General features: G+C 42.3%; 1 protein-coding gene across 1 annotated transcript in view; it reads right to left on the reverse strand.

The window, feature by feature from the left end:
- Positions 1-12,518, reverse strand: part of CCDC60 (coiled-coil domain containing 60) — a 339,745-nt gene that overhangs the window by 52,766 nt on the left and 274,461 nt on the right. The window contains exons 8-9 of the mRNA XM_073625478.1: positions 9,154-9,244; positions 4,156-4,426 (exon numbers count right to left, since the gene is read on the reverse strand). Coding sequence (XP_073481579.1) covers positions 4,156-4,426; positions 9,154-9,244 — 362 coding nt within the window. The remainder of the gene's footprint in view (positions 1-4,155; positions 4,427-9,153; positions 9,245-12,518) is intronic.

The following is a 12,518-nucleotide window of genomic DNA, read 5'->3' on the forward strand; positions in this document are numbered from 1 at the left end:
GTATTTCTCTTGCCCATGTAAAGGGCCTAGTGTTACACTATATGAAAATATGCTTGGCTGTAGCCACATGTATGCTATTGTAACATTCATACAGATAATGTCATTTTTACACCAGGTAATATAAAACCAATACTGCCAATAATGATGTAACAAAAAAGTGCAGAGCAGGTGCAGTGATACATTTAAAAACACATTTTTTTAGGATCACATCTTGAAGGTTTGATTTATAAATCTCTCCTACTGCACCAACATAAAACATGTCCCTGACTCCTATGTGTGTATGGGTGTTAAAGTGGAACTAAAGCCTCCAACACTTATTCCGCTCCAGAGATGGGATGTCTGCAAGCTCCCTCCCCAGTGAGGACATTTTCATCCAGCCCTATTATGGGCCATCTTGACTGGCAGCAGAATGGCATAACTCCCACGAATGTAGGTCTGGATGGACCTGCACAGGTAGGAAGTAGGCTGCTGGACTGAGGAATAAGGCAAGTATTATTTCTCTACCCCTAGACCTAACAAGCATTTATTCCCTGCAGGGCAGGGAAGTCACAGTGCCTGGAGTTTAATTGAATGATCAGAAGCCGTATGGTTACTATCCCATTATTTCACTGAATCTTTTCTTTGTATACTTTACATTGCTATGATTAGCCTATGGTAAATGCAGTCTTTGTCTAAAGGCAACTGAATAACACAGAAATGATCCTTTGTTTTCTATTAATATGCAAGCTTCATCTATATTGATTACCACAGAGAGACATGTAGGTAATTCAAGGTAATTATTTATAAGACAGCACAATATCTGCAGATTTGGCATATGTTTGTAAATAATAAATATCAATTAGTATTATAGACAGTGAAGGAAGCTCATTAATCCAACATTCTTCCAACATCATAACCAGACTAAAGTACTGTGATTCTGTAAACCAATTAAAGCACAGGATGAGTTTTAAGCCATTTTGGCAATACATGCCTTTAGAGGTACTGTCTGCTACAGGTACACATGCTGTGGTAAGGCTTTGGCAGACATGAAAACTATGCACACATGCCTAAGATTTTTTTCATTAGTGTCTCACAAGGGTCTCTATCAATTTTCTTTGATCTCTAAAAGGCATTATTACTTTCAAAGCTGAATTCCAGGCACATAGTAGAATTAAAAAGGTATTAAATATATTTTTGTTAAAGTCACTGATATGTTTTTTAATTTGTCTTTATATTATCCTGTAATCTATTGCACAGTGGGCGGGGAGAGGCAGGTCAAGCTTTAGGAACCAATCAACGTATGTTACATTGCACACAACTGTCAGTCCAGAATGTTGATGGGAGCAGTCAGTCTAGATTATTAATGTAGCAAGGTCTCCGGCCTCCTTCAATCTAATGAGAACCTCCAGGGCCAGAGATAGCTAACATCCTTCTGTATGTAGTGGGTTGTGAGGCATAGTGGGTGCAAGGTGGATAAAATTATTGGGCGCCAGACACTGCTTGCATGCAGAAGAGATATTTATTTCTCTTACAAACTTTTATAGGGGAAAAAGGGTTCGGCCCAGGACACCCTTGAGTAGTTGCAAGTTCAATTAGCAAACTCCGAGACTTCAATAGGAGGACAGCTGTGCAGGGAAGGCCTCCAGCAAGCAGCCAAATCTGCACATGCAGGAATGCAGTCTCCTATGGCAACAGTCTTTAAAAGTTCCTAACACAAAGCGTAACAGTTCTTTCACCTTCACTACAACTTCTCCTTGTAGTTCTTCAGCCCACTGAGCTTAGTGACGACAGCTTCCCCTCTGCCTCCGACTACGACAGATTCTCCGGCCTGCAGAACTGTCACTTCAGGTGGAACTGTAAGCCGCAGTCCCAACCCTGCGCTACTCTCTTGCTTCTGGATAGGCCCTCAGACAGCCTAACAGCCAGATGCCCCTGGGATAGGCCCAATCTCCGGCCTAGCAGCCCGGGGCAAAGCGACACACGTCCACCCAGACAGCCGTCCGGGTGGCACAGAACATAGATCACCTGACTCCACCCGAATATATAGGCTCTCCCAGCAGACCAAGGGATCTAAGAAAACCCCTACCCATTGGCTGAGATATATATACCCATATACCCATAACCTGGCCTTGACTTGCCCTTCTCATATCTAAGACCACCAAGTACCCAGCCACCTAGTGGTAGAAGAGAAAAGTGCAATAAGGCCAGACTTAGGGAGAAATCAATAAGTCTCTAACAATCAACCTGAATAACTATTCCTGGCAAGTAAATTTGTGAGGAGCATCCCTGCCTAAACTCCAGGGTGCTACATTCATTTAAGAGAACAGAAGGAGAGAACAAGGTGATTACTAATCGACTTGCTGCTACTCATTTATTTCAGTCAGTGGATTAGAGTGTTTCCTGGACCAAGCTATACTGCTGCTGTGGAGGTACAGGATGTTGTTATACTGTCTGGCAGGGGTACAAGAATTATATGACTCTAAAGAAAATGACTACTGTATATACTCGAGTATAAGTCGATCTGAGTATAAGTGGAGGTCCCTAATTTACCACAAAAAACTGGGAAAAACTTATTGACGATTGAGTATAAGACGAGGGTGAGAAATGCAGCAGCTACTGTAAGTGGAAAAAAAAAGGTCAACAATGTCCATCTGCAGCTGCATGCCTCCCTGTGTCCTGTGCATGTGTCCTGTGTCCTGTACATGTGCATGTGTCCTGTGTCCTGTACATGTGCATGTGTCCTGTACATGTACATGTGCATGTGTCCTGTGCATGTGCATGTGTCCTGTGCATGTGTATGTGTCCTGTACATGTGTATGTGTCCCTGTGTCCTGTACATGTGTATGTGTCCCTGTGTCCTGTGTCCTGTACATGTGTATGTGTCCCTGTGTCCTGTACATGTGTATGTGTCCTGTACATGTGTATGTGTCTCTGTGTCCTGTACATGTGTACATGTGTCCTGTACATGTGTATGTGTCCCTGTGTCCTGTGTCCTGTACATGTGTATGTGTCCCTGTGTCCTGTGTCCTGTACATTTGTATGTGTCCCTGTGTCCTGTACATGTGTATGTGTCCCTGTGTCCTGTACATGTGCATGTGTCCTGTGTGCATAATACAGCGTGTGATAATACACTTCGGCGGCCATTCCACTGTTCAAAAGCCGCACCTCCTCCTTGTCTGTGATAGGCAGAACACTCAGCAGTCGGCGGTCAACCTATCACGGACATTCTCTCATTCTCATACCACGGACGAGGATGAGAGAATGTCCGTGATAGGCTGTACACTGACAGCTGGGAAATGGAGTGTTCAGCCTATCACAGACGAGCAGGATGCGCGGTTTTTGAAAGCTGGAATAGCCTTCGAACGGTATTATCACACGCCGGCCGCTGTCTGCCTGCATGACACGCTGATCATGCAGACAGACGGCGGTGACTCGAGTATAAGTCGAGGGGGGCACTTTCAGCCCAAAAAAAAGGGCTGAAAAATTCGACTTATATACGGTAATTTATTCAAAGGTAAAGCAGTTCCCATAGATAGTATGAATTGCAACTATTTTAAAAGTTTAGAGTTTAGCCTTAAACAGGACACAGTAATTTATATCCATTTAACTTGTGTGACTTGTGTCTGAGGGTCATTTCTTACGGTAGGGCTTATTCAAGCCAGATGTGTGTTTTCTGAATTTTCCAGGGCAAGCATTGGAAAGCAGAGGCATACAAAAAAGCTTTTTTTTTTCCACTTAGGCATCTTCAGTCCATCACTGGATGAAAGTTCCTGCATGCTGTTTTCATAAAGAAAGCTGGATGTTCAAAGGGAAGGTTCACCGAGAGCAAATCTTATGTCCCATTCACACTTAGGCTATTCCAAATTGCCCTAGAATCATTTTGTTGCCTCAAGTGAATGGGCTGCCTTATGCACGACATGCTGAATCACGTAAAAATCACCCACACAAAATTGCAAGCGTGCAAAGTGTGAACGGGACCTTAAAGGCTGGAAGACAGGAAAGTTGAGGAAGACAATAGAGGAACGTTTATATACTGTTTGCAGTAACCAATCAGATTCAACTTAACCTTTGTGTAGTATAAAAATAAATATGGGTATCTGATTTGTGAATTTTGACACAGCATCCACTAATCCTTTAATTTGTTTTTTGAAATACATTAAGTTCCAAAACACTTACAGTCTGACAGAGGTTCTTCATCTTCTTCTTTGCTCAGTTTTCCTGGAGTATGAACAGAACTATTAACAGTAGATTCTATCTCCTCTCCACCATCTTGAAGACCATCTGAGGATGATGGCATCTCATCTGAGCTTGGAAGAAGGGAAGAGACACTGCCCATGGTTGGTGTGACAGCTGACGAAAGCCCACTAAATCGAGAGATGCTGAGGAATGATAACTTGCGGGCTCGTTGTAAGTGACCACGAAGAAATCTCTGACCTTGTCTTTTACCCTATAAATTGTAAAATATGGAAAATATTACATAATTCAAAAGGACCTCTGTACCAAACAATATAATTTTGGATAGCGGATGATTTAGGTAGCATAAAATTATCATTGCGAAGCTTTTTGAGCAATGTTCTCTGCCCATATTTTTTGAGCTAGTCAAAATCTCTTTTTGTCCTCCAATACCAAAACAGGCAAATCAGTGAAAAGAGATGATGACCATAAATACTCCATGGTGCTGGATATCTATCTCAAGGTTGCAAATGTAAGTACAGAACCTACACGGTACCTGCTTCTATCACTCTTTAACTACAAAAAACAATACTTTACTGAATTTCTAGTGACCAGTCTAGAAATGCAAATGTAGGTATATATAGATAAAACGCATGTAATTTCAAGCTGAGTTCCAGGCAGATATATAATACATAAATAATTGCAGCTCTACATTCATTAGCACATCATTAAATGTATGTAAGCAGAGTAAGTACATTTTACTAGGTATCAGTCCTGCATAGTAGTTGCTGTAACTGCTTGTGTAACTGCTATGTGAGCTGGAGTTTGGCTTCGATGTGTTAGTGTAGCTAAATCTGCTAGTCCATCTAACACTTCCCTCCCCCCAGGCTGACAATGCTTCTGTCCAAAGGTGCCCCTGTGCTCCTTCATCCAGAGTGGGGACACTCCAATAAATGAGGTGTGTTACTGGCCAGATCACCAGATGAAAACAGAGGGAAAAAAGTCTGAAAAAGAAAACGAATGCAGCCACAACATCTAATGATTGGTACCCTGCATAATAGTATATTTTTAGTTTTAGGTTTACTACCGTTTTAACATATATATATATATATATATATATATATATATATATATATATATATATTCACACACATAGTTTAGACTTTTAGACTTGATGGAATTGTGTCTTTTTTTAACCTCACTTACTATGTAACTAAGAAACTTCAGCAGAGAAAAAACAGGTCTCTTACCCTTTCAGACAAGACTATGCTATGTGGCAGATTTGTGTAACTGAATGAATGCACAGATATATAAATACTTTGGCGGGTCAAAAAGCAAACATATATGTGCTTTATATGCATACTTAGCTGCTCTCCTGAAGTACAGCTTTAAAGCAGAACTTTACCCATAACATCTTGATAAAAAAATAATGTTCTTTAGCAAGGAACATACATTCCACATTAATAATTATGCTACCAAAATAAGTGTGTGCTGTAAATTGCCTCCAGCATTGCTCCTGCTTCTTCTTGCAGCCATTTTGTTGAAGCCCAGAGCCCCTGAACAGAAGTAAATCATAAAGTGGAGCTAAACCCATTGATTTAACAGTTTTAAAGTTACATTCCTGAAATGCGAGGATTGCTAACTGTTACATTTGCTTGTTTTCTCAACCAAACTGTCAAATGGCTGGTGTCATAATTGATCATATATGCAGCACCATGGCAGTTGCAGATCAAACAGAAGCAGTCTCCTTGGCTGTATAGGTTAGGAGGGTTTAATTCCACTTTAAGACTGTCAGCAGATCAGGCCTCTACAAGCTCGGTAGTGCCCAAACATAGAGTACAACTGAGCATGTGCAGAGCACAATCAATTACTTAAACAGCATAGGCACTTACTTTTAATGTTTTATATAGCTATACTTGCAAAATGGGCCAGCCTGAAGTGATCTAGCAGGACTTCGTTTTCTGACTAAAGTTTCACTTTAAGTAAAATTTAAGAGCACACTGTTTGGAAGACAAATGTAAAGTTCCCTAGAATTTTGGACCTGTAACTGAACATGAATCCTGTGTCAGCCCACATCATGCTTTTGTGGGTTAAGGACTCATATAGCATCATTCACAATCTACCCAATGAGCCGACAGTGAATCACCACCCAATCTGTGTACCCTGATAATAAAACATGCATTCCATTGCTGTAAAGAGATTTGCAAAAACAAGGAGAATATGGCTACAGCTCACATAAGAAAAGAAACACAGAAGTGCACATGATAGGACATTATGCAGGTTCACAAGTGACTACTATTCTAACCGAAGTCCTCGTAATTTCTGAGTAAAACTTACTTTACTAATTAAGTAAATCTGTGTATTGGAACTGGAAATCATGCTCTGAAATCTATGGCTGCCCTCTGGTGTACAAACAGGCTAGTGCAGCTGCATCCTGGCAGATTTCACTGGCTGCTATATACAGTATTTAGCAGCTTTGCACAAGCCAAAGTTAAAGTAAATCGCAGTACAACAGTAAAGTGACTTCCATTGGTATTGTTTCCCATGATGATAGTAGTAGCATGATGCCTGAATTTGCCCTTGCAGGTAATTATCACTAGAGAAGAGCAAACGCCTTAAAAATACAGCTCAGCTGGGGTCAACCCACAAAACAGCATCTAGCATCATCTAGCATTTCTGCAAGTGAAGATAAGGGTTTGATTTACTAATTGCAAACAGGCTGCAAACAGTATTTTTGCTTGCATGTGATTAGATGATGGAAGTCAGCTAGGGTTGCCAACTGTCCTGGATTCACCTGCACAGTCCAGGTTTGGAATCATGTGTCCAGGTTTCAAACTGCCTGAAACCCGGACACATTTTTTAGACCGGGCTGTGACTCCCCAAGTAACCAGTACCACAACCGCTGACTGCATAGGCGTGCCCACAGGCCAGGTGTACCTGGGCACACCCTAATCACCAGGGTTTCCAATTGTCCAGAGGGCTGGCTGAAGTTGTCTAAGACGAGTGTCTGTGATACTCTCTCTCACACTGCCCAGAGCCAGCACAATTCCCCTCCCCCCACATGGATGGGAGAGGAGAGAGGGCTCAATCTGCTCCTCCTCCTCCCATCCCTACCTCTCTTTGCCACTCCAATCCCAGGTGTGCTATGCCTCAGAAAAGGGATGTGTGGCTTGAAAACTTGAAACCCAGTAGCCGGCAGATACATGGTGAATGAAAGTTTCTGATGCCTGAACCTCAATCCTCAGGTGAGTGAGCTCACCATCCACTGTCTGTGACTGAAGTTCTCCTCCTCCCTCCCTTCTCTCTCCTGCCACCGAGTGAGTACACTAAGGTAAGGGGTACTCAGATGTAAGGGGGACTTTGGTAAGTAGAAATCCCCTTACATCAGAGTTCCGCTAAACACAAAAGTCCACAGTGTTCCCCCTAAACAAAAAAAAAAATTGCCGTGCACCGCTAAAGTGTTTGGGTTTGGCTTGAAGAAAGGGTGGCAACCGTAAAGTCAGCAGCGATTCGGCTCATTCACTAAACCAATGGAGAATTCCAATGCAATGTGAAAATTCCCTTGCATAGTAAACAGTCTGTTTGCCTTTAGTAAATCAACATCAATGAATCCAACAGACATAGGAAGCTGATAAATAAGTAATTTTAATGAATAAAATTACACATATTTTCATGAATAAAATAAAAAGTATTGTATATAATATTAATGTATTTAGGACTAAACAGAACTGTAGGGGGGGGGTTATCAATTCTGTCACACAGCAAGGCAATACTAAACAGTAGCAGTGAGACAGATTACATAGCTCCCAACTGTCCCTGATTTCAAGGTACTGTTCCTGATTTGGATCAATGGCCCTCTGTCCCTCTTTCTCCTTCATTTTGGTCTGATCTATATAGTCGTATAGAAAATTAACTTTTTATCTTTCAAAAAGTGTTTCCCAGTGCTAAACCTTTCATCCAATTTCTAAATTGATGCACTATAAAGGAATAGTAGTGGGAAAAAAATCCCTTGTGGATTTAATTAACCTTTTTTTTATTAATTCCCCTTTAGGGGGTGTGACAGGGGGCGTGTCCTATGCCTACATACATTTGCTAGTAGGTGTCCCTCATTCCCATCTCAAAATGTTGGGAGGTATGCGATTATGCAGCAGATTTACAATAATACATTCCTCCCACAGCTGCTCTAAAGTAGCACTGCCACAAAATCAAATCTGACATTGACCACTTAACTTAACTGTCTCTTCTGCTGTGATAAATCTTTTGCAGACCCATACAAAATCTGTCTCAGTTGGATGCCCACACATACAGGTGTAGGGGTCACAAATACACGCAAACTGCCACATGGGCTTTGCTAGGTGAAAGCCAGACTGATTTGCAGCTAATAGTGTTGCTAATTTGCTTCATAAATGTCCTACACATGTTTATCTATCTTAAAGGGCAATTTCATAGTCACTGATCCAAAGGGAGTCAATAGAAGTAAAAATATTAAATTACACTTTCCTCCTGTCACGTTTGTTTTCATTTTGATGTCGCCTGCAGCCTGCACTTCAATCTCCAAAAATATTTTATGAAACCAACCACTGAGAAAATTAAGACTGAAACACTGGCCACAAGTCACAGAAATAAAATGTGATTTGAGATTTAAAGAATAGGAAAGAGTTTATCATAATTTACACTGGGAAAACAGCTCCATATTTCCCTAAAAATCCATGCAGCATTAATTTCTATGGCATTGTACTTTAACTCCAGTGGGACTTGTACATCACTATAACATAAAGTAATGGGTTCCACTTAGTACAAGCATGCCACAGCTTTACAGTTTTTGCAAGTGTAATATATAGGCATGGCTGATGAGCCAAACTCTCTCCATATATTTTTCGCACTACAAGATTAACTAGCTGAAATATTTAGCTCTACGTTTTAGGACTTTAAATTTATTTATACCTGTAAAACATGGCAAAATATTTCTGGCAGTTATAGGAAGTAAAAAAAATAATTTACCTTCCCTGGCATTATAAACTGCTCCCACTTCATTTCTACTTCTTTTTCTCTATTGATTCTTTTTAATGATGTTTTACAGCCACCAGGATCTCTGGTTTAAAGAAATAGAGTGTGGTTAGTGTAACATCTTCCAGTTTACATGACATGCACACAATATATATACATCATACAATTTACCAAGCTTAGAAAGAATGGTACAAAATTTTAAAATATCCTAGAGCTTGAATATAATTACAAATATAAAAGACTGTATAGTTCAACTGCAACAGATTGCCACTTACAGTGACTCATGTAGCACCCTGATGTTTAGGCAGGGTTGCTCCTAAATTTACCTGCCAGGTGTAGTTACCTTGGCTCATTGTTAGGGATCAGTTGAGTTCACCCTAAGTCTGGAATTGCTGCACTTCTCTCTTCTGCCGCTAAGGGCAAAGCAAGGACAGTTTAGGAGTATATGGGGTATCTCAGCCAATGGGCAGGGGTTTTCTTAAATTTCTTGGCCTCCTGGGAGAACCTATATATTTGGGTGGAGTCAGGTGATCAGTGTTCTGTGCCACCTGGGCGGCTGTCTGGGTGGACATGTGTTGTACTGCCCGGGCTGCTAGGCCAGAGTTTGGGCCTATCCCGGGCACATCTGGCTGCTAGGCTGCCTGAGGGCCTATCCAGAAGCAAGAGAGCAGCATAGGGTTGGGATTGCGGCTTGCAGTCCAACCAGAAGTGACGGTTCAATCATGGCTGATCACGATGTAAACAGGAAGAGCCATTTATTGGCTTTTCCTCACTCGCGTCTGAAACACATGAGTAGAGGAGAGCCGATCGGCGGCTCTCCTGACAGGGGGGGTCTATTCTGATTATCAGTGCAGCCCCCCCGCGAATGCCCACCCAGGACCACCAGGGATGCCGTGAGGACCACCAGGGATGCCACAAGGACCACCAGGGATGGCCACCACACAGGACACCAGGTATGCCACCCTAGACCACCTGGAATATGCCAATCAGTACCCAGGCAGCTGCCAATCAGTGCCCATTAAAAATGCCTGCCAGTGCCATCAGTGATGCCTATCAGTGCAATGTATCAGTGCCAGCCATCAGTGCCCATCAGTGCCGCTTATCAGTGCGCAGTAGTGTCGCCTATCAGTGTCCATCAGTGCCCAGCAGTGCCGCCTATCAGTGCCACCCATGAGTACCCATTAGTGCAGCCTTTCAGTGCCCATCAGTGCCACCTATGAGTGCCCATCAGTGCCGCCTATCAATGCTCATCAGTGGTGCATATCAGTGCCACCTATCAGTGCCGTATATCAGTGCCGCCTATCAGTGCCCGTCGTCAGTGCCCATCGTCAATGCCCATCAGTGCCACCTCATTGGTGCTGCCTTATCAGTGCCCGTCAATGCGGCTTATCAGTACCCATCAGTGAAGGAGAAAACTTTTTTTACAAAATTTTATGACAGAAACGAAGAAAAACTTTTTTTTTTTCAAAATTTACGCTTTTTTAAAAATTGTTTAGCAAAATAAAAACTGCGGAGGTGATCAAATACCACCAAAAGAAAGCTCTATTTGTGGGAACTGATAAAAATTTTGTTTGGGTACAGTGTAGCAAGACCCCGCAATTGTAATTTAAAAATGACATCGCTGAAAGCTGAAAATTGGCTTGGGCAGGAAGGGGGGGTAAGTGCCTGGTATTGAAGTGGTTAAACTAGGTCTTCAACCCTGACCATCAATGCAGAAAGATTAAAGTAGAATTCCAACATAAACATAGCTAGCCTAAAAAATGCCCCCTTTCCCTCCTAATACCTGCTGACTAACCTATTTTCAGGCTGGTCACATAATCCCCCTTGTGTGAGACAGCAGCGTATGCAAGGAGAAGAAGGAAATCTGGCAACAGCTGGGACATGAAAGTATATGGGTGATGTCATCCCTTGGACTTTACAAGCCATTGTTGAGCACTGTGTCCTCTCCCTTGCAGCCACCGCTGGCTAACACAGGGAAGATCAAGTGACCGGACCAAAGTGAGGGGACATTTTTTAAAGCAAGTTATGTTTAGGTTGGGATTCCATTTTAGGAGGCTACCAACGAAGAGAGTTTAAATAGCACAATGCCACTGACCACCTATTCTAGGGGTTATTATTTTTGCTACTAACACCAGTGCTGGGTGTTAATACTAAAGATTATTATTGCAGAAACTGGCACCAATGCTGGGGATTATTGTTGTAGAAATGGACACCAACGCTGGGGGTTATTTTTGGGGAAATGGACACCAATGCTGGGAGTTACTTTTTCCAAACCCTGGAATGAGGGGGCACAGTTTATCGTTTTCGCCCTGGGCACCAGATGACCTTGTCCCAGCTCTTCCTGCAGTGAATGAGGTGAGGGGGAGAGAGCAAGAAAGCGTTTTCCCTAGTAGAATTGAAAGAAGAGCAGTGAGCTGTTAGAAGTGCCTATGCCCCCCTTAAATAACAGTCATTGTAATACCACCTACTATCCTGTCTTTTTTACCAGGGTGACAGCAACCTGACACTTGTGCAGCATTGGTCTCAGCTTACTTAAAAGGACAGGAATATGGGTGGCATTACAATAACTGTTATTAAGCTATGTTCACACTAGCCAATGCTCTGAAAAGTGTTCTGTGGTGCTTCACTTTTCAGAGTGAGGCTAAGCAGCTGCTGTTAGATGTTCAGGAGGCAGTCCTGATGCTTCTGAATGCCTGTTTTTTTTTCTGCCAAATTGCAAATTATAATGGTGCTAATGTGCCAGAACTGTGAGCCAAGTGTTTGCCTTGCAGTTGTGGCATGGCCCCATTGACTTAAATGGCTTAGTTTGACTAACTTGATATGTAACGTTAAAAATTTTTGTGGCTGTGATGCAAAGCGTCGCAACCACTGCATGTGAACAGCTGTATTTTAGACTTTAGGTGGTTGGGTAGGAGGCAGTAAAACTGGGGCTCAGTCACCTGTTTTTACTGCCCGATAGTCCGTGTGAAAGAGCCTTTAAAGGGGGAAAAATAATCTGTCTACAAGCGCTAACCCTTTAAAAACCAGTAGATGACCATTCATTTGTGCTTCAAATTGTCCCAACCCCTGTGCTCTGTTTATTACATATTCCTGACCTCTACACTCTGTGCACCTACTCATGAGCCCAGCACTCTGTACATTACTAAGGCTTGACACCTGCACTCTGTACAGTACATACTTCTAATCCCTGCACTCTATACGTAGGCTTAAGTTTTAAGCTCCTCCCACTTTTAATGCAATTTTGCCACTCCAACATGCCTCATAATTCTCCTCTGGGTACCCAAGAGGGGCCCTGTCAGGTAGTTTGTACATGATATCTAATGGTGGTCCTGCTCATAGGACACTGTGACAGGAGAGAA

The sequence above is a fragment of the Aquarana catesbeiana genome, linkage group LG01 (assembly GCF_042186555.1).
Source record: "Aquarana catesbeiana isolate 2022-GZ linkage group LG01, ASM4218655v1, whole genome shotgun sequence".
Taxonomy (NCBI): Eukaryota; Metazoa; Chordata; class Amphibia; order Anura; family Ranidae; genus Aquarana; species Aquarana catesbeiana.